The sequence below is a fragment of the Oreochromis niloticus genome, linkage group LG13 (genome assembly GCF_001858045.2).
Source record: "Oreochromis niloticus isolate F11D_XX linkage group LG13, O_niloticus_UMD_NMBU, whole genome shotgun sequence".
NCBI lineage: Eukaryota > Metazoa > Chordata > Actinopteri > Cichliformes > Cichlidae > Oreochromis > Oreochromis niloticus.
In genome coordinates this window covers 13394205-13416916 of record NC_031978.2, presented here as the reverse complement: position 1 = coordinate 13416916, position 22712 = coordinate 13394205, and the positions used below count along the sequence as shown (strand labels likewise).

Genomic DNA, 22712 nt, shown 5'->3' with positions numbered 1-22712 from the left:
CCAAATATGTTATAGGAAGATTACCCTAATATGGAGATTTAAATGTTATAAAGCTGGAGATTGCATTGCTACAGACATCAGAGGCGTTAATATTTAGGTGTCGTTTCGTTAGGCGTTCATAAATAGGCTTATCCAAAGTTTATGTAGGCTAATCTTTGCTCTCTCTCCCTCTCCTCTCTCTGATCGCGTCTCTCACTCTCTAAGAATAAGACCAGGCTCCTCCTCTTTATGTTAATGTGACAGTAGCATCTCCAGCTCTGAGACAAGCCTCCGCTCATTCTGATTCAAGTATGTGATCTGTTTTTCCACACACGGACCCCGTCTACTCTTCTTTCATCCCCCTCTCTCCTCCTCGGCACGCTCCATGCACAGTTCACACTCTCCAAAGCGTACGCGTGTGTTCGGCCAAGTTACTTTCTTAAATAGTTGACTTTGAAGTTTACTTGTTCTCCAGTTCTTGGTCATGACCACTATGGCAACTCCTGCGCCTCCGGCTCTGCTGCCCGCAGCTCCACTCGGGCACCACCCGGCGCCAAGTTCCGTGTCTCCGGCCACAAACTCTCCGCCACCTGCGGCCACCTCCGCCGCTTCCTCCCCGGCTCCTCCGGTGGCGCACCCGGCGCTGCTTCACCAGTTCAGGGCGGACCTCTTACTGCCGAACGGGACCCCGTTGAAGAGCGGAGGAGCTCCGGTGTCCAGCAGCGCTAAGCCCGTGTACGCCACTGCGTCGCCCGTAGAGAGCACGCCGCAGAACAACGAGTGCAAACTGGTGGAGGTGAAAGGTGCCAAGCTGGCCTCGTTCACGGTGAAAGACAAGGAGCTCATCTGTTTGCCTCAGGCTTTCGACGTGTTTCTCAAACACCTGGTCGGCGGGCTACACACCGTTTACACCAAGCTGAAACGACTGGACATTACCCCGGTGGTGTGCAACGTGGAGCAGGTCCGGGTTCTTCGGGGGCTCGGGGCCATCCAGCCCGGGGTGAACCGGTGCAAACTTATCTCCAGGCAGGACTTTGAGACGCTCTACAACGACTGTACTAATGCAAGGTGAGTCGGGGGTCCGGGGAGAGGAGAGGGAAGGGAAGGTGGGGAGGGTGGCAGTGTGATGGAGGGTTACCCAGCTCATTTTTGAGGGAGGGGGGATGCAGCAGGTGGGATTAGCAGATAGCTACAAATATATCAAATTTGGGGGATCAAACAGTCAGCAGGTCATGAAAAGGGTCACAAAAATCTACATAATAATATAAATTCCATTATTACTAATGACCTTGTGTTATTTTATATCTAATAGGGTATCTCCACAGAGTGGGTCTGTTATGTTTCAGAACTTGCCTACAAATGATTCCACTAATTTAAAAGCAAACCCAGTTTCCTTAAAGCTGCTGCATGAGGGAAAATAAATTTTCCATATGTTTATTTGTTTATTTTAGCTTTTATTGGAGGTCGTGTTTGATTTGATAATAACTGACTTGGGTCCAGTTAACCCCTTCTCATTTGCCACAGCACTGCTGCTGCTGGGGCTGTTACTAATTACCATTTTTATGGATGATAAACACTGTGATGGTGATTATGGTGTTGGCGATAATGAATTTTAGTAATCCTTATGAGAAAAACACTCTTAAAAGTTTCTCATGTTATCTGGGAGTCTGATCTCTCTCGCTGACATGCACGCACGCACTACTTCCCTTTCTCTCTGACACACTCACACTTGCACACATTGAATGTGACACTGTCATTCTGAGAAATTGATTCTTCACAGAAATTAATTAATTTTCATTTGGCCCCAAGCGGCAGCTTAAATCAGAACAAGCTCACTCACTCACTCACTGATCCCTTTACTCTCTCCCTCCTTCTCTTTGCCTCCCTCGCTCCATCCCTCTCTCTCTCTCCCTTCTTAATAACTTGCTGTCTTATCATATCAACACTCTTTAGCCCTGAGCATCAGAACAGAGGAGATGATTAAATGAATTCTCGGTATTTATGATGCGATTATGTAAATTAGCCTGTTTTGCAGAACTCTGATGGTGACCAACTACATGGGTCATCAATCCAGTGTGCAGCAGATATGTTTGGATAAAGGGGCTAAATTGGCTGGGATTTGTGGTTTCCTGGTGCCTCAGTCTGCTGTTGTGCAGACCACATGCTCATAACAGCATGAGTTTGAATCCAGAGCAGTGTGGATTAGTCTTAGTTTGGGGAATTTATATTGTTTGATGGTTAATCCTAGCTCCTTGGAGCATGAATGATCCAATTTACACCTGCCATTAAATGGAGATGGAGAATGCATCTAGATGTGCGCTGATAAACGCCAAAATACCGATTCTGCAATGTTTAAATTACTTTTTTCCCTCCAGTTCTTTATATTTACTGTTTGTAGGTAAGATCATTCCAGTGTTTTGATATGCCCTCATTTTATTTCATCTTTAAGCCGTTTTTGGTTTTTAATTCAAAGTGTGGGATTTAAGACAAGCTTTGACTTGTTGAGCAAGCCCAGAAAAAAACTCCAAAAAGAAACATACTATTGTGAGAATCAGCTTCCAGCTTTACATGCGTGGATTAACACCTGCGCTTAAGCATTTGCGGCCCTCCAACCAAGACAAAATCCAGATGCATCTTCTGGCTGCTTGGGGATTTCTTCTGTCTGGTGTTAATGGGAACGATGTTATACAACCCCCGAAAAATACACATCCTCTGCCGTCTCTAATTATCCACACAACACTCAAACAGCCTTTACTTAATGAGATCTTAAAACATCACTCGTCTGAAATCTTCAAACGACTTCTGTGATTCTTTGTCTGAAGGCTTCAAGTGTGCTGCGGTAGCCATTAGTATCAGCTCCCCCTGCATTAGAAGTTTCTAAGTAATCCCCGGCGTGGACGGATCGACATACAATAGCAGGTAAAAAGTGAAACTCAAGATGGCTGTTGTTTAAAGATTTCTGACCAAAGCGAAAAGTTTCAAGAACATCTCAGAGATTTTGATGATACAGCTTTCCGACCACGTCAAGGCTGACTGAGGTTCCTGTTACTGATTAAGACAGCCATCACTTATTATTTTCCAGTTCACTACAGTGAGACAGGCTTGAGGAAAAATAGCAGCCTTGTCTGATAGTTTAACATGACTAACAGAATGCTTTACATGGCTTTCTTCCTGCTAGTTATTCTTTGGGCTGTTTGTTTATTCATTGGTTCTTTTTTTAAGATTAAAATGAAGTGTTTTTGTGAAGCAGTGTCCTCTGTTTACCGTCGTCTTTCCTTCTCCTCTTTGTCTCACTGTTAACTCCTGCTGTGTACACACACACACACACACACACTGACCACTGACTCATCAAACCATGAAGAAGGGCCGACTTCACCCTCACTCAAAGCCTAGTTATAATTCATGCATAGGTGACACACAAACACACTCTCTGTTAACACGCACACACAGAAACTCACATGGTCACGCCTGTGTGTTTGCTGGCTTTGCTGCTAAATGACATTAGTTCCAGAGTGAGAACATGGCGTGTAGGAGGCAACCTGATCCTCCATCCTTTTCTTTCTCCCTGACAAAGGAACAGTTTCATTCTCTGTTAGTAACACACATCAAATAGCTCGCTCGGGTCAAAGTGTGTGTGTGCATATATTTTACAGATGCCCTATATGTATTCATTATGCAGTGTCCATAAATGCCTACCCTCAGAATGTTACATAAAAGTAGTGTAACGTGCCAAACTGATTATGTTAATAACAACACACTTGAATAGTAACACAGGATATATATTTATAAGTAATGGTACTAAAGGTTTGCAACTTATGGTACATTTTTATATATGCATTATTTCTATATATGCATTTTTTTTTAAACTTGGCACCTGATTTGGACCATGCAGATAGGTTTGTTTGCCCTCATATTTGCATTAAGATTCTTGCCTCCAACCTAGTAAAATGAGGTAAAAGTAACTGTGCAAAGCATTGAAAAATGACATTTAAGAAAAAAATAAAAAATTTAATGGCAATTTTTCCAGAAAAATGTCCACGTTACAGATAACAACTGGACAGAGAGCAGTTTTCAGAGGACCTAATTTCTTCCAAAGAAATAGTCCCTATTAAAACCGCTGATAGTGTGTTATTTTTGATGAACCACAGTACCAAGGTCACATTTTCTTGGGAGATACTGCTGAAAGAGGCCCTTTTTTTTCTAATAGCGTGAGCAAAATTCCATTTACCACAAATATATTTGGGTGGAAACGGAAATCCTTTTTTTGGTTAATTTTCAGCTCGCATTCACGCGCTTTTCTTTGCAGCTCATGCAGCAGGGGCCGTCAACAAAAGCAGAGTCAAATATATGAAGCAGGTGTTAATGTTACTCGAACTTAAATCAAACGACGAATGATGAATGAGACACAGTGGTATGTAGAGTACAACAAAAGCACCCTCTTTGTGTTTCTCGACTTGGCAGTGTCGAGCTAGTGTTGTGTATGTGTGTGTGTGTGTGTGTGTGCATGGGAAGGTGGACTTCTCAGAGCTGAGCCCCACTGCCATGCCATAACTCACTGTCAAAGTCAGCAGTGTTAGGATGAAGGGGAGGAGGGCTGTGTGTATGCTCATGTGTGTTCGAGTGTCTGTGTTAGGCTGGGGCGGTTAGCTCAACTTTAACCTCATCGCTCTTTTGATGTTTTATAGAGACGAGCACGATGAGATAGAGAGGGCCTCCATGTCTTCCACTGTGACAGGTTTTAATGGAGTACACATACTTTTCAAACACACAGACACACTCAGTCTTGACACAGTCTTGACCCTGGAATGCGGGACAGGAATGTGAGGCGGTATCAGTTTAGGAGATCAGATTTTTTGCCATGATCAAACGTCCTCAAAGTCGAGCCCCACTGTGTGTGTGTGTGCGCGCGTCTGTCTGTGTGTGTGTTGTCCTGCCTGCTTCTTTCATGACATCATCACGCAGGCTTTCCTAATAACAATGGCGCATAAAGCTTTTTCAGCCCTCGATTTGAGAGGAAGATCACAACATCAATCTTTCCCTGCCTTCTGTAACCACCAACATAAGTCTTCCTGCGTACAGCAGCGACATTATGATTTATCAAACCGGACCGTGACGGCGAATACAAACCCATGTGATAAACACAGATTGAAAGGATGGGAGCATGGGAGCTGTAAAGCGCCTCTAATATATTCAAAACAAAATCTTGTTTGAGCAAGTTCTCTTTTTTTTCCCTCGCTCTCTCTCCCCACACATTCATATAAACACACACACACACACACACACACACACACACACACACACACACACACACACACACAGCTGCTACCTATCACCACCTCAGTCCCTCCAAGCTAGTAGCTGTTCCACTGTTCCACTGTTTTGACTGTAACACTTCCTCTTCTTTCATTACTTTTCTCTTTCCCCTCTGTGTGTGTGTGTGTGTGTGTGTGTGTGGGTTTGTATGTGTGTGTGGGTGTGTGTGTGTTAGCAAGGATAGAGATCTGTCATCTTTGTTGTGTTTTGTTTCTGTTCCACCTGCACTAAGCTCCAGCTGCCATGTTTGGCGTTTCATGTTTCAGGTAACACACACACACTAAGCTTGGAGGGCAGAACTCAATGTACAGAGTACCTTTATTTAAAAAAACTGTGTGTGAGTGTGAGTGTGTGTGTGCGTGTGCGTGTGTGGCCAGAGCGTTGGCATGAGGGAGGACGTCTGGGTGAGATTTTAATTAAAGTTTGAGACAAAGAGGTCATAAGCCATACACCCCCTCCTCTGCACACACACACACTCACACACACCTTACACACACATACACACACAATGAACTGTTTTCTCTCTCCCCCCTCCTCTCTCTCATTCCATCCCCTCAGCTTGATGACTTTTCCATGAAAGGCTTTTTCATTAATCCTACCTCAGGGAACCGGTGCTCTCCAACCACACACACAAACACACACACACACACACACACCATGTACACACACACAAACACACTTGCATGCACAACACACACATAGACCTCCCTCCATGGGTCACTTTGATGTATCAACGCACTTGCAGACTAAACACAAAATTAGGTTTGAGTTCTTTATGCCCCCTAAAATGCAACATATACAAAGGCACACACACAGACGTACACACACACAAAACACACCCACCCATCAACGCAGACACGCAGAGGCCATTAATTAGTGTGTGCAAATAAACAGTAGTAAGGGAAAGGGAAGCGGCTGCAGTAAAAACCAACCACAGTCTTTTGGTCTCTGTGTATTTTATTTCCCCCCACTGATGTTCACTACTGCGTTTGTGTGTGTGCGCATCTGTTTGTGTGTGTGCGCGCGCGTGTGTCTGTGTGTGTGTGTGCGTGTGTGTGTATTCATTTAAGGTGTTTCAACATCAGTTGCAGTGGAGCTGTTACTTTACCTTCAAACCTGAGACCTAAAAATACATTTCCTGCTTTTGTTAAGCCCAGTATGCTGCTCTATAAGGACTGCAAAAGAATATTGTTTGTAATTTGAATGCACCCCCCACCTTCACAAAAACTGCACATACTCCCACACAAACACACGTGCATGCGCACATGCACACACACACACACACACACACACACACATATTTACAACTTTATCCCACTCACACATCCCTGCTGTATGTCTTTCATGTCGTGTGTGTGGGTATGTGGATCTACCTGAGTGTGTCTGCATGCTTGTGTGCGTCTCTCACTGTCTGCGTCCCCCGTGTGTGTGTGTGTGTGTGTGTGTGTGTGTGTGTGAGTGTGAGATATCTGATGTCAGCTGTCACATCCCAGTCGGTCTGGGCCCATAATAAGAGACAATAATAACAACTCATTAAAACCGAGGGCAGGAACTGTGGAGCTCATCGGCTCATCAAATTAACCTTTGAACACTTCATACACACGCGCGCGCACTCACACAAACCCATACACGACCCCGCACATGCACACACTCACATTCCGATGTGCACGCACACGCACGCCCACACACACACTCACAATCTACCTGTTTTTCTCCCACAGTTAGTGACTACACAATCTTTCTCTCTGTCTTTTTGTCTCTCTCCGTCTCCCCCCTTCTCAGCCAGTGGGTGTGTCAACAGGGGATTGGTCCTTTCTGCTGTGTAATTGATGAATTATATGCAATATGCAAATGAGGCGCCATTAATCTCCTGACTGACAGCTTCGTTTATGGGGCCTTAATGACGGCTGGATTAGATTCTAATTAAAATCTGCTCAAAGACACCCCACGCTAGGAAGCTGCTGCTGCTAGTCTATCTCCCCCCCCCCCCCTTTTTATTTTTTTACTCTTTCCCACCTTTTCTAACAATTTCAAACTCTCCCTCTTATTCACCTTTTCCTCTCACTTTACACTCCTTGTCTTGCATCAACTTTTCAACTGTTCTCCCCGTTTCTTTAGCTCTCGGTCACTCCGTCTTCATCTCCTCTTGTTTCCCTCCCTCTGTCTCGCACTTGCCCACAGACTCATGTTATGTCAGGTTGCTATGAAAGGAGATGAGGTACGCTGGTTGTCATTAAGCCTGATGTGGCCCGTGTCATTTCCCCTGTCAGGACATTCACACCGTTTAGTCAGAGCCAAAGTGATGCCTGACAGCTTTTCACATACTTCCTCTAAGATTGATTGAGCATGCCCGGCTCAATCAAACTGCACACCCGCGCACACAAGACAAGAATCCATGTGAATCTGCTTGTAGTCAGTGTTTATTGAGGAAAAATTGTGGCACGGCGGGGAAAGAGGACTGAATGAAGGAAGGATTGAAGGAAAGAGGAGGCGAGCAAACACATTTAATAAGCAAACAAATGAATGAGTAAGCTGAACAGTAATGAGGTGCTTTATTGATGCCATAGGGAAACTCGTTTTTTGCTTGCTCGTATCCACAGGGAGGTCAGATTTGCTGTACAGCAGCCTTCCTGGAACCGGTCGGGTTTCAGTGTTTTGCTTGTTGACACTTCAGCAGGATCAGAGGTTTACAGGCTGAAGGACACTTTCTTTAACCGGGCCACCCATCTCAGTCTCGGCATGAAAAAGTGACTAAGTGGGTAAAGTATTAAACTGCCTAATTATTAATGCGTGCTTGTGTTTTCCGCCTGCAGTTCAAGGCCTGGACGACCGCCCAAGAGGCTGCAGAGTGCGACAGAGGGCGGGACTCACCACATGCTGTCTCACAGTGGTCTGATGCATGCTGGGATTATACCTCCTGCAGGTGACCACCCAGACCTACACACACACACACACACACACACAAATCGAGAGCATATTTTCTTAAGAAACAATATCACAAAAGTGCATGAACACAGTAAACTATTATGACAGTGTGTGTCTTAAATTACCAGTCTGGCATCATGTGCAGTGCAGGGCATGTTCTTAAAAGAGTGTAGGAAAGAAGCAAGTTTTGTTTTACACAAATCCTTGACTTTGAGTTTTTCCACATATCACAATAGATTTTTATTAAATCTTTACTTTCACCCTGTTTAACTGGCTGTGATAGTTTAATAATCAATATTTCCAGATTCTGGTATTTTGTATTTTCTCAATAATTTTTTGTCTACAGTAAGCGACTCACAAATGATCCTGATGTGTGTCCTTAGTCGGCATATTGATATAAAAAAGCTGCTGCACGTAGAAAAAAGATGATTTGTTTAAGCAGGACAATCAGAGGAGGAGTACATATGTAGTGCAGTCAAATAATCGTCAGTGAAGACGAATGAACATTTGGTCCAACCACCTGGTCTTTCAGGAACAGAAATAGAAAGGAATGCACATTTATTAATTAAAAAAAGTGAAAAAAAAAATGTAATTACTGACACATATGAAGTTGCAGTGCAATGTTTAAATGTGGAAACATTTTTGAATAAATGAAAATTCACTTAGCAAATCAAAATAATATTTTATTGCTTTAATGTATATATATTAATTTGATTTTAATGCAAATAATATCTATAATCAGCTTTTTTAAGGTTTTTCACATAGTTTCATGTATTTCTAACCACAAGATTAACTATTTAATATGGTGGGAAAATTACTTTAGTATAGCTGTTACTTATATAGACATTAATATTTAAGTAAACAAAACTAATATTAAAGTGTAATAATGGAAACATCTATGATTGTATTCCATATTCAAGAAAAAAAGAAGAAAGCCTGAGTAATCACCCCTTTACACAATTTTTTCTGATGTCAGGGTTCACCAGACAAATCCCTCCCAGTGACACGTTGTTGCTTCAGACAAGAGTAGCGGTCAGCAAAGTTCAAAAACTGTTCTTGCTTCAGCTTTCAGAGAGTGAAAGCAGTGATCTGGCAGCCAGCTGAGTTACCCCATCAGTTTCAAAAAAAAGAACAGGTTGCTTATGCAGAATGGGGCGGGTTTCACCGCTTTTCCAAGCAGACCCCCGTGATGGCACATTTTACCCCTCATCAATAGTATGAGGAGGTGGGGTTCGGGGAGGTGACCGCTGTGTTGATTAATAAAATTAGCATACACGCTGCTGACACATGAGAAACAACTCATAACTTGCAAGCTTGGTCTTTTTTTCTTGAATTATAAGTACAGCGTTCCCTGTTAAGCCCTCTGTTGAACTGGGTTAGAATCATAATCTCTAAAAGCTCTGAAACCTCTTTGAAATTCATTTTATAATTGAAGCGAGGATGTGTTTAGCTTGGTACTGTAAACCTTTTAGTTCTTATTGTGTAAAGGAGACTTTAAATCCTTATTTGTGCTTTTCAGTATGAGTTAGAATTTATGATCATTTTGAAGTGTTTGCACATCTGGCACTTAAAATTTTACAATCTGAAGCTGCATGTTACATTTATATTCTGACTTTCTACGAACAGTCTGCTAAAGGCCATAGCGCTGCTTGTTTTAGTCACAGTTTTGTGTTTGAGTCCCTTTTGTAGTCTGAGTGTGTGTTTGTGTGTGTGTGTGTGTGTATGTGTTGCAAAGAGAAAGGGAGAAAAGTAATTGTTGGCACCTCACCGCTCTCAAAGTTGCCCTTGGCTTTGTGCTCTTCACTGCAACCTGATCTTTTCATTCTCCGCCTCAAAAGAAGCCATTTTCTATTAGCCTCCGCTTCCTCTCACTGTTCAAAGGTGCTTGAGTGTGTATGTGTATTTGCGCGTGTGTGTGTGTCTGCGCGAGCGTTCAAGAGCATCTTTCTCAGTGGGAAAAAAGAGTCTTTTTCCACCAAAGGAGAGGGCACGGCGGCAATGTCAGTGCTACTGATTAGAACTGGCCACATGAGAGGGGAGAAGGAGACAGAGAGAGGGAGGACATTTGAGCGTAAAAGGCAGGGGAAAATCTTTGATGTGATCCTCCTTAGTCTCTTTTTCTCGCCCTCGTGTACTCGCGCACACACACATGCAGCACAGTGGCTTATGTCCCGCTGTGATGCTGACATTTGAAAAGGTAACGTAAGGAGAGGGGATGGGAGGAGAGAAGGGGAGAGGGCAGGAGAGAGAAGGAGAGGAGATGAGAAGAAAAAGGAACATTTTTGTTGTGGCTGTCGACGTCTTCAGCTGTTCACCTCAGACACCCGCCGTCTGATGGAAGCGTAGAAAACCGCTCAGCGGTTCAGTTTGTTGCAAATGTTTAGACGTATTGAAGACCAGGAAATTAAGACTTATGGTCTGTTTGTGTTTCCTCTGCCGTGTTTGCACAGTTGTGTGGTTTGTCTGAACTTTAATAATTCAACGTGTTTGACTGTATTAGTACAAGACATATTTAATTTTCTATTTTACAGGGTGATCTGAGGGTCAAACTACCTTCTGGGGTTCAACACACAAATTAAAACGTGGCTCGCATTTTGTCACTCTCTATTACACATTATCCAAAAGTGCACAACCCCCATTAGAAAGTATCTTCACTTTTTGCCTCGTGCGTCTAATTCGTACCGATAAAGAAGTTCTTTCTGGATGAAAGGTGGAGCTGCTGCTGCCGCCGCTGAGTGTTATCCTGTGCTCTGTGCTGTGGGATGTGATATCCCTGTGTGGGAGAGATGAATGTCTTGGCTTGTTCCTATCACTGCTGATTCCCTGGCAGACTAAATGGCCAGTGCAGCGGTGCAGTCAGAATGAATGGCTGGCCCCTGTCCTCCTATGACAACCTCCTGCCTACCTACTGCTCTAATCCTCCACCGGGGGCCATTGATCTGGCTCTTATTGATTCTTTTTCTTTCTTTCTTTCCCTCTTTTTCTTCATCTCTGTATCTGTCTCTCTCTCTCTCTCTTAGATCTCTCTGCCCTGGCCAAAAAGATCAAACTGGAGGCGATGGCCGGTTACCACAGCAACCAACAACATGGCAGGCCAAACGGAGAAAACGGCGACCACAACCCCGGACTGGGTGAGTCTCATCCTTTTTTTTTTTTTTTTTTGTGCGTGCATATGTGAGTGTGTGAGTGTTATGTTAATTACGACCCGCATAACACATTGCACTGTTGAACACATCTGTGATGCCAAGTCAATACAACTTGAGCAGCTGTGTTTATGAACCAGGCTGATTAAAACCAGGATGTGACATCACCTCTGCAGCCTGTATGTTTCCTTTGAGAGACAGTTAGTAGAAAAACAAACAACAGCAGCAAGATCTTGAGATGAAATTCAAAAAAGGATATCTGGGTGAGGTAATCCAAACAAATATATAAACACACACATACACATCTATGTAAATCACTGCTTCTGTGGTGTTTTTTTCCCAGCTTGTAATAAATGACTATAAGGCGGAATATTTTCTCCAGCTTGGATTAGTTTGCATATTTGTGGTACTCAATAAGATTCAGGAATCATTTCCTGAAAAACGCAGTTGGTCATCTGCTCTGTGGCCTCAAAACATTGCCGGCAAGTCATTAGTACTTATTAGTCATCCCAACGAGAGAGTGTCGACTCAGACCAGCTTTGTTAGTCACACTTGTTTGCCATAAGGAGAGAAATTAAATCAGGATTTTTCTGGAAAAAGTCTTGCCTTTCAGAGTTGACAAAGGAGTGCGCTCTCATTTACAGTTTGCCCCTGGAAAGCAAAGAATCACCTTCTCATTTTTTTTGATCAAATCCCTGTTGGCTGCTCATTACATGTTCAGATATTCTCCTATTTTAGTCATATGTTAGAAAAACCCGTTCCCTTCACAGTGCCCGTCCCTGGCTTTGCAGCGAGGGAGAGCAGCCAGCAGATCTGGAGCATCGGTGCACGGTAGTAAGCACACGGGGATGATAGAGAGATGAATAAGATGAGAGGCTGAAGCCAAATCAATAGTCTTCTCTCTAATTCACTATCCTGAATGCAAACGACAAACGCTGGACAATCGATGGCGGGACGGGCACAAGCACGCGCGTGTGCGCACACACACAAACCCCCTCACCACACACACACACACACACACACTGTTATCGACAGGTTAAAGCGACATCAGTGTGTTTAGACAGATGACTGGGCTTATGGAGGTCTGTGTGGAATATGCTATCAGCCAGACACACAAACACACACACTTAACATGTGGAGCACAGCACAAGGCTTTAGGACAGAAATGTCCTAAAAAATGTCCTTACAGTTAAATCACTGTATGTTTAAACCCATTATTACCTTTTGTTTTTGCTTTGTGTGTACGGTGCTTGTGTCTGTAAACAATCCCAACATTAAGCATTGTTTACCATTGTATACACTCACTTACAACTGCTAGCATCTGTGCACAGTTAGATGGCATGGTTACCACCAGCCATTATAAACCTGTAAAGCTTAATCACTGTTAATGATAGAGTCAAGTGGAAACACACACACTCTCACACACACAAACAGCACAGGCATACATACACACATAAGCACAATGTGTTTTTTCCATACCGCCACCCACTGCCTTATGGGAAGGATAGGCCCCTACCAGAGCTTTAACCACTACAAAGGCAATCTCAGATTACACACACGCACACACTCACAAATGCTGAGTGTGACACCTTATGGGCTGGGGAAGAGCAGGGAGCAGCCATTTCTGCATTTAACAAGATCTTCTGGGAAATTTACAGTAACTGTGTGTTTACAGTAATGGTTTGTTTGGATAAACATAAGAGAGGCACTTTGACTTTTGATGTTTTTTAATGAAACATAAGAGAAAGTGATGGGAGGGCAGAGAGAGTGGAGAGGGGGGATAAAACAGAGTTAGGATGAGGGATAGAAAAATGAAATTTATGGAGGCAGGTGGGATTGGAGTTGGGGTTGAGGGGGGTGACAAAAGTGGAGCGCTGGTTTCAAACCAAGGCTTAATATTTCGAGTTGGCTCATAGTTGATTGTTGGAGCATCTGGTTATTCAGCTCCATTCACACAGATCTTTTGTTTGGATTGGTTTCTGCTTTGGGCAAGTGAGAGACTAATCTGCCAAATGCACAAAGCACTGCACATATGTCCAGCGAGCCCAACTCATAAAGTCAACGCCTCGCCCTTTATTTCTTAGTTTGCCTTTTTCCCTTCTTTCATTCTCTCCCTTTTTCTTTCGTCCCTTTTCTCTCTTTATTTGTTCTATTTCATCTCTCTTCGTTGGATAGCCTTTTTTTGTTTCCATGCACTCGTTCTATTATTTGTGACAATTGTGCGGAATAGAGTCCAAGATTTTTTCCTTTGTGTTTATAATTACCCAGCGTGCATTGCTGGCCCAGCACCAGGACTGCCATCAGCTTCTTTTGTTCCACTTCCTCCCTGTGTTTCTTTTGTTTTTGTTTTTCCTTTTATTAAATGATAAATATTTATGTCATTTTCTACCCTCCCCCCCAACAGGATTGTTTGCTTCATGAATAGAAGGACTGCAACAACCCACTAGGGTGCTGTGGAGAGGAAGGATTTTCTTTAAAGATAGTGGATGCTTGTCTTAAAGAGAAGAGCGCGAACGACAGATTGGCCGAGATAATAGGAGTTTAGTTTCAACTGCTGAAAACGTGTTAATTTATGGTAAAGAACACCGGGGTGCTAACAGAAAAGTTATGTGTTTTTCCCTTTACTCCAGCAGGGCTGAATTTGTAGGTTTCTTAGCGCTCACAAAACATCTTGAGGCCATCAAAGCCTTTGAGAAACAGCCGTGTCTTCCTCTACTCTGTTGCCTTTTCTTCCCCTCGACATTTTTTTCACACGCATTTTCAAGTTGTGATTTAGAAGCAGAGCAGTCATCCAGGTAATACAACAAAGAGGAATGACACTGGTTTTCAGATTTATTTCTTGTCATGAGAGATGCTGTGCGTTTTCGGTTCAGTAAACGACATGGGGCCGAACAGAGGAAAGCCTTTTAAGATGTGATGGGTAAAAAAAATAAAACACAGCTGAAGGTAGAACGAAAGAAGCCCCACATCTATGACGAGCCAGCCTGGTCTGACTTATGAAAACCAACTGACTGACTTACTCCATCTTGTTCTCCTTCTTTTTTTTTATTCTTTTCTACTCCAGTTCTTGAGCAGTTGCCCTTCATGATGATGTCACATCCTCTGATCCCTGCCAGCCTGGCGCCAGCCTCCGTTTCCATGGCGATGGGCCAGATGAACCGACAGAGCATGCTGGCCAGCATGGCCAACGTGGCGCATCTCCACGCCAACCCCCCTGCCAGGGCTCCCACCTCCGTCATTAAGGTGAACTCAGAGGCCCATCAGCCCTGTGGATCTGACCATGAGCCAGTAATCGCCTGAGTCCGCGTGATGCTCAGGGAAGAAATCAGAGTTTAAGATTTACATCGAAATGTTGTTTCAAAGCAAAACATTTGCTAAAACAAATTTCTCCCAACGTTTAACATCCAATGAAATAGTTCCTATCTCTACATCTTCTAAATGATTCAATCTCTCTATCCTTTACGTGCAAAATTAGGAATCAAGTTATGGATCGCTACCAGAATATAATTAGTTGTTTCTTGGCTTCAGGTCAATCCAATATCTATTTATGCATTTTTCAGATGTGCTGCATACCAACAGAAAATGCAACCCTCTTCGCCAAGTTGATGACTTTGCTTAAAAATAAACCGCTATGTATAATTAAAGAAATTGAACCTGTTAAAATAAATTAGAGTTTGAAGAGACACATAAAAAAATTAACAAATCACTCAACACAGTTTTCCCAGTGTCTCATCTCATAATTTTATTAAGTATGGTTTTGATGATTGGTTAGGATGGCTTGAAAGACCTGAAAGTGGATTTCTGGATTCTGGATTCTCGTTTTTGTAAAGTTTGATTTTTGTGAGCTTTGTGTGTCTTTTTATTAGCCATAATTTCAGTTGAATTCAGTTGAGTTGTGACCGTGTGCCACTTTGGTGCTTCTTAGGAGCGAATGCGTGACAGCCCCTCCCCGTCTCCCTCACTGGAGGAAGCTCAGCTGTCATCCAATCACAGCAGCAGTGTGTCAAGTTCACCATGTCACACAGAACGCACTGCAGAAACTACACGTATGTACTCACTTGTGTACGCACAGTATTGCGGCATGCTCAATCTGTTCAAAAATACATAAAATATATATATATATATATATATATATATATATATATATATATATATATATATATATATATGTGTGTGTATTTTCTTAGCTATAACAGGAGGTGTAAGTCCATTAATAACCTTTTTGCATTGTATGTTTTCTCTCCAGAGCCGCTCCATGACGGCCTGTCGTCAAGTCACAGTGTGTTGGGTCATTCTCCTGGTTTGGTGCAGGGGGGCAGAGATACAGATGTGACTTCAGTGGAATACAACAAGGAGAACAAGAGGAACCACTCTGACAGAGGTAAGACAGTCAACGCTTGAAGTTCCGAAATCTTAAAGAGGTTTGTGTGTGTGTGTTGACCTCACTGCAAAGGTCAATTTATAACTGCTTTCTGAGAAAGATTGTATTGTTAGTCATTAATCATTTAATAATGATTACTGATTATTTCTCCTACAGATGAATTGCCTTTGAAACAGGTCTGTCAATGCAGAACAGCAAGCATTCAGTTTCCTTCCAGTTCACCTTCATCTACAGCACATTGTTATTTAAAGGCGATTTAAACACCTCCGTCACCTATCTGAGAGTTTCTCATTAATTATTTATTTTTAAAGAAAGAGGGTTCAACAAGAAAGAAATCAGTGTATCAGTAACAGGTCAATGAGCATTCACCGTCTTACCCTTTCTCTCTACTTTCTCTCCTTCTTGCTGTCAGTGGCCCCCAGGCTCCCTGCGGGGAGCAAAGACAAATAATTCTGCAAAACAGGACTCCATTAGACCAGGAAGCGGTGTTACATTAGCGAGCCATTTGCTGGGCCGCGGTCTAACGAGCCAGGCGGCCTCCCGCGCTCTCAGCTGGACCTCATCTGCATAACGACTGCCTCCCTGTCGTTAGGGCCTGCGTTGCCACGGCGCTGCAACGTCAGTTGTTTGGTTCTCTCTGTCAGGGAGGTTTGCATTAGCTTAATGAGGACTGCTCAAGGACAAACAGTCAGCAGAAATCTACTGCGAGAGAAAAAGAGAGAGAGACTGTTTGTATGTGAGTTTGTACGTGTGTGCGTGCATGTAAATGTATTCTAATACGGAATCGGATTATTCAGTAATTGAATCTAAAAATCACAAAGGCCTCCCAGGTACGGTTTCTGATGCTGTCAGGTGTCTGACAGTATTGACAAAGCAGCGAGGGCACCAACAACGTGAACGCCATGCATCACACGTTGCATTTATGTGATTGATTTTCAATTGATTTTCCTGCATGCAAATGAAACGCATGTGCATTTACTGGATTGCAAACTTTTGTGCTTGACCTAGAACATCACAGGATAGGCTTTATCGTGGATTGAGCAGAGTTTCAAAGAGTACTTCAGCGCTGTCATTCTGTCAATCCATTGTATGATAATCTGCGAGTGTGTGTATGCGAGTCCGTTTTTGGCTGTGTGTGCTGTTTTACTGGTCTTTGAACAACGTATCCATGCAGCAAAGATCAGAGGCCATCCCTGACACCTCACTCCCATTAACCAAACATCAGCAAAATTTTATTCTCTCACTGTCTCTCTCTTTCGCTCCCCCCACTCCCCCTTTTTTCCCTCTTCCGCTGACTGGCAGTCTTCACGTGGTGAAGTTCATTAGCCCTGGGGACGGGTGGGAGAAGAGTAAGAGAGACGGGGTGGGGGGGGGGGATGAAGTTGGGAGAAAAGAGAAAAACAGACAGTGACCTTGGTTAGAGAGATGGGTAAATGATCAAACAAGCTGGCAGCTGTGTCTGTGTGTGTATGTGTATGCCAGACCTGTGTGCGAGTGTGAGGTAAAGTAGGCGTAAAACTGTAACTCAATAAAGGATCAGTCACATCCAAGGAGCCTGGGGAGCCCACGCTGCTGACTGCGCACTTCAGCGGCTTCGAATATGTGTGTGTGTGTCTGTATGAGAGCCACAGGAGTGTAGTTGGATGCCCTCCGCTGAGCTCGCCAGCACCTGCTAATTACCTTTCTCTACAGAGCAATGCTTTTAGCAAGAAAGAGGGAGAAAGGGAGGGGGGGGGGTATTGCTTCTCATCTGTGAAACACCTTGAATGTGACAGTTGCCAAGACGTGAGGCCGAGGCAGAGTGGGGAAGGTGGGTGGATTTGGAGCAGAAGATGCTGTGGTCAGCTAAGTGGAGAAAACACTGTCATTTGTCACAGACAGAGAAAACTGCCAGATATCACATCGCACGTTCACACTCGTCTCTGCTCCAATAACTGCCGAACTCCCAGGACGTCTTCGTCCTCAGCGGCTCAGAAGACAGTAGACGCATAAACTGAGCAACTGCCTGATGCAAGGGGAAAAAAAACCATGCAGGAAATGGCTAATCTTCATCTCCCTCTCTGTCACGAATAGGGTACACGCAGTTCTCAGGTTTACAAACAGATGGTCATCCATAATGCAGGTTCTTAGCTGGTTTTATGGGAGATGTCAAGCTGTGGTGCATTATCAATAGGCAGACTGCCATCTAATAAAGGGTAACCACATTTTTAAAACCCCAAACCAGGACGTTTGTGCATGTGTGCACGAACTTGCACGCAGTAATTAGTGTAAACACCTATTTGCTGTTGGGCTTGATGTGTTTACAAGAAATTAAGTAAATTTATTAGTAAGCTAGAAATTTGCACTGTGTTTTGATTACATATTGTCGCAAGAATGAAGATCTTTTTGCTGATTTTAAACAAACATTAACCAATATATACTATACTTATAGGATCGAAGCATGCACTTGTTAAAAGAGATAGTTGTCAGACAAATTACTAACACAGTAAGTATTGCCAAATATGCATACCACTTTTCAAAGATTTGCTCTTTTGGAAGGAGAATACATGTAAAAAAACAAAAAACAAACAGTGCATAGACCACAAAATACATTTGGGAGCTCAAGAAAATCGAATCGAGTTTTATACGTGTACATTATTTAAATCACTCCTTCTTTGCAGGAGGCTTTCAGCTGAAGTGTTTTGCTTTTATAATCAATGTGAAATACGCTTTGTCAACTTATATTTAAAATTATCAACTATCAAGATCCACTTTCTGGCTTTTTCCAGAGCTCTCTATTGTCTCTTAGTGGATGAAGCATATATTAGAGTAAATGGTGTACCAGTTATCATGATAAATATAAATGTGTAAATTGAAAGCCTCATACACTTATTGCCTTATCTTTGTTTTCTGAAAGTGGTATTTACCACGGTCAGTAATTTACTTTTCTTGCTCTAATAATTTTGTTATTGATTCTTACTTCACATAATGAAGTGATGGCACCCCTGTGTGTGATTTCTTAAGAGTCTGTGTGAAGGTGAAAGCCATGGGCTCACTGTGGTAAACTGATTCAGGCAGATGTGCATCAGCCTTACAGACTAGACATCAAACTGTCTCTCTTGCCTCCAGATAACACCTCCTTGGCCGCTCAGACAACCAGGGAGAGCTGTGATAGACAAGTCTACCAGAAACCCCCATCAAGCAGGGAGGGCTGTGAGAGGGTTTCTTACCCGGCAGGACAGAAGCTCCCAGCAGGTCTTCACCACACTCCCTTCATCTTCCCGGAAGGCTTGTCCTCCATAGAGACCCTGCTCACGAACATCCAGGTGAGGCTCTGCTGGGGCTTTATTGTTATTATTATACCCCAAGATGAATAGGAAGAGAGATGAGCCACTCTTTGGGATTTCCTGTAATGGTAAATAGTAGACATTTAGGATATGCAGTAATTCAGATGGGCGTGTGCTGACCTGCTTCTCAGATTTTACATCTTTGTTATAGTATAGTCACAATGAAAGCCCTCGCTGGTTGGGTTTTCACAGGGAGAAAATAAATAACCTCATCTGACCCTGAAGTGATGGCAGTTAAAAGACCAGCATTTTTTCCCACTCGGTAATCCTAACCAAATGTGATGATAGACAAAAATTTGCCCCTAAAAAAGATTAATTGTGATTGTTTTACTTTTACAATTAGGAGACTTTTTATGTTAACATTAAATGTTCAGAAACACTGTCTTTTTCAATTTGTATTAGAAAGGTTCAGCTGGTAAAGGGTTTACTTTTTTAATGTTGGTGTAACCTGTTGCTGTGTGTCTGTGTGTCTCCAAGCAGGGTCTACTGAGGGTTGCCATAGAGAATGCCAGGGCGCAGGAGAAGCAGGACCAGCTGGAGAGGACAGAGTTGAAGATGGAGCTGGTCCGAGAGCGGGAGCTCAGAGAGACCTTGGAGAGACAGCTTAGCATGGAACAGAAAAACAGAGGTAGGCTGCTCCACATACAGATGAGCTAGAAACAAATGTCAGTGCTAACTCGAGATTTTGTCTCTGGAAATTATTCTAGTTGGCAAGTGTTGATTGGAGTGTTACATTTCACCCTCGTGAATTTATTAACTCTGGCACGGTGTGGATTTTACCGTCGAAACACTGACAAAATCGGCCGTGCATCTAAACAAGAGTGGTCTAATCCACTTGTAAAGCTGACAGGACGTCCATTATCGGGAAAATCAGATAAGGAAGTGAGGACACCTACTGTATATTACCCCTCAAGGCATCTGCAGAGGTGAATTAGACTAAAGTTGGCAGTCTGCTACAAACTAAATCAAGTTTGGCAAGTTTACAAAAGCTGTCGTATACAGCACGGTCAGAGAAAATTCCAATCAAGGACAGTTTGGTTGATGAGGACACACCAGGTGGGGAAGCGTGCAACTTGTGGTGGAAAATGACCACAAAACACAAAAACTAAAACAGCCGAGTGATGTTGCTTACCTGTTGCAAATGCAGAGTTGGCTATACTTTCATAGCATGTTGACCTCACTTACTAAGGTCAAAGTGCCATCAGAGCTTTTGTTGCAAATATCCACCAAGGTCAGAAAGCATCCAACACTGCATGCAAGTCGAGCATTAAAAAAAGGACCTAAATATTTTGATTGCAAAGTTTGAACTTTTCTGACATCCTTTCATACTCTTGGCCATCTGCTTGTTCCTTTCTTCCTCTTCTTTTTTAAGTTCTTATCCAGAAGCGCCTGAAGAAGGAAAAGAGGAGTAAAAGGAGACTACAGGAGGCCCTGGAGGAGGAGGTGAAACTCCGTGATCAGGCAGAGCACAGTCTCCTGCACACTGCCAACACACACACAGGTACAGAAACGGTTTTGACTCAGAATTTACTTCAAGTTACTAAATCCTTTGTAATTCTTATTTTCATATCTAATATTCCCCAAGCCTTCACTACAGTGTAGCCTTGACTGTTCATTAGCCTCTAATTAAGTGTCTTTATTAATTAATGGCCAAGCTACAGGCCATCAATCATCAGCAGCCCCTCCCCACACAGAGCCTGTGACCCAGGACTCGGATGGGAACAACCACGATGACAGCAGGGTGGACACTAAGGCAACAGTACAAGGTACAAGTGTCCAGATAACGAAGGCAGCTTTCTCAGTATGTAGAGGTGAAAACAGGCGTCACATTGTGATTAAAAAAATTGTGGTAAAAGTGCTGCACAAAAGCTGTCACTGCTTTAATGTTCTGCCACCAAAAGACAACTTAAATGTGATTAATACAGGAAATATTAACGGTCTCATTTGGTAGAAACGCATTAAACTTAAAAGTTTAAACAAGCGGGGACTAATTGATTTAATATTAATGGCTAAAAACTGACGTAATGTTCCCAAAAAATACATTTACGTAGTGGCAGGAATTTATTTAGCAGCTATCGACCAAGCTGGGAAAGGAGATTTCTTTATTTCACCTACTCACTGCTTTTGATGCTTAACTGACCGGTCTACTGGAAGGGTTTTCAAAGATTTCACAGGGAGACCACTCCTGAGAAATTGAACAAAATGAAATGAAGCATGAGACAGTTTTCTGAGGTTGCCGGTTTAATGGAGACAGGCATTTAATATATTTATTTTGCCACCTTTATTGTCTTCATAGGGATAGATTAATGAGAAAATCCCACATGTAACATCTTAAACAGACAGAAAAAGAAATGGCCATGATCTCTAGCTCGGCCTCATCAAAAGAGTGCATGGTTTCAGCCCACCTCTGCTCCGCGCTGTGCCAAGACCGCCATACCAAACAGCGTGCTTGTTCAAAAGCAATTTTTAATTGAATGTCAGTGAAGCAAGAAGAGAACTGGCCACTAATTAATGGCTGTCTTAATTGTCCTCATGACGAGTTTGTTTGGACATCATTTGCATAATTAACACCCAGTAATAAATCATTTAAAGGGGAATTGTCTGTCAGACAGCAGGGCAGGATGTGCTTCCTTTGTGCCAGGAAGTTTTATCGCCAAAAATGGAGATCAGCGGCAGAAAAACACTTTCAACTGAGCCTTAATAATGTTCTTTTGTTAATGATCTTTGCTCATGGCTCTATAGGACCTTCTCGATATTTAAATGAGTGAATGAATTGGATGTAACACTGTGCCTTTTACTGTTAGAATAATGCTTGTCTCCCCTGAAATTGACGAATGTTATTGTGCTGAAATTTTATTCATTATCGTTTTTATTGTTTCAGAGGGGAGAGTGTTTCTGCAAACCACTGGGATGTACTGAAGAGGATGGATGGATGGATGGATGGATGGATGGATGGATGGATGGATGGATGGATGGATGGATGGATGGACAGAGTAATGAAGTTTCTTTATTCATAAGAGATACAATCGACAGGCATGCTCAGTCGCGCAGTGGCATCTCCACATCCCCAAGAGGACCCCTCCCTACATTTTCAAGAGTGACATTTGAACTTTCCCATTGTTCTCTTGTTTAATTTATTGCATTTATCACCAAATTCTAGTGGGAAAAGTACTGATGTTGTGTTTGACTGTGTTTCTTTCAATCAAGGTTTTTAGATCCTAGATGAAGATGACCATAGTTGTTTTTTTGTCAGTGCTGTTTATCTCGACACAAGTGATGGATATAACTTGTAACAGAGTTGTGTACATATATATAGTCATCATTTTTGTTATCGCTATCAGGAAGAAAAAAAAACTCATAATGGCATGTTGTACAGTCGGGAAATGACTTGTATTGTGTATGTTATGCAGTAGTGCAGTTTGACAATACAAACAATACAAATCCTTTTTATTAAATTGTGTCACTGTTTCTTTCTTTATTTTACTAGTGTAGTCTCTGATGACATTTTTCATTTTGTTTGCCTTGATTTCTAACATATGGATTTATATTAAACATTTTATGATAGTAAAATATGTAAAAAGTTGTCTGAGTGGAGGAAGAGATGGTCCATGTGTATTATGCATTGTGAGGGTATGGAGAGGGACG

General features: G+C 42.7%; 1 protein-coding gene and 1 long non-coding RNA gene across 4 annotated transcripts; one reads left to right on the top strand and one right to left on the bottom strand.

Annotated features, from left to right (window-relative positions):
• Positions 1–57: 57 nt before the first annotated feature.
• dachc (dachshund c) lies at positions 58–22522 on the top strand. Of its 3 annotated transcripts, none has more exons than XM_025897660.1 (11): positions 58–1047; positions 8106–8215; positions 11238–11348; positions 14425–14603; positions 15286–15406; positions 15607–15741; positions 18850–19046; positions 19545–19695; positions 20440–20568; positions 20762–20833; positions 21949–22522. In XM_025897660.1, the coding sequence occupies exons 1-11, from the start codon at positions 464–466 to the stop codon at positions 21984–21986; spliced, it is 1827 nt and encodes a 608-aa protein (XP_025753445.1). In that variant the 5' UTR covers positions 58–463; the 3' UTR covers positions 21987–22522. The 3 variants fall into 3 exon arrangements, with proteins under 3 accessions (XP_025753445.1, XP_005474321.1, XP_005474322.1); XM_005474264.4 differs by having other exon boundaries at positions 72–1047; positions 20723–20833; XM_005474265.4 differs by having other exon boundaries at positions 73–1047; positions 19548–19695; positions 20723–20833.
• On the bottom strand, positions 15323–16397 carry LOC102082212 (uncharacterized). The gene is made up of 3 exons (XR_001224519.2): positions 16119–16397; positions 15579–15657; positions 15323–15450 (listed from the first exon to the last, which is right to left on the bottom strand). It is a non-coding gene; the product is annotated as an uncharacterized LOC102082212 (long non-coding RNA).
• Positions 22523–22712: the final 190 nt, after the last annotated feature.

Bases quoted from the DNA above. Each gene is read 5' to 3' on its own strand.
- dachc (XM_005474264.4), top strand. From the start codon at position 464: ATGACCACTATGGCAACTCCTGCGCCTCCGGCTCTGCTGCCCGCAGCT. The intron at 1,048-8,105 runs GTGAGTCGGGGG...TTCCGCCTGCAG, and splicing joins AACGACTGTACTAATGCAAG to TTCAAGGCCTGGACGACCGC. The intron at 20,834-21,948 runs GTACAAGTGTCC...TTATTGTTTCAG, and splicing joins CACTAAGGCAACAGTACAAG to AGGGGAGAGTGTTTCTGCAA.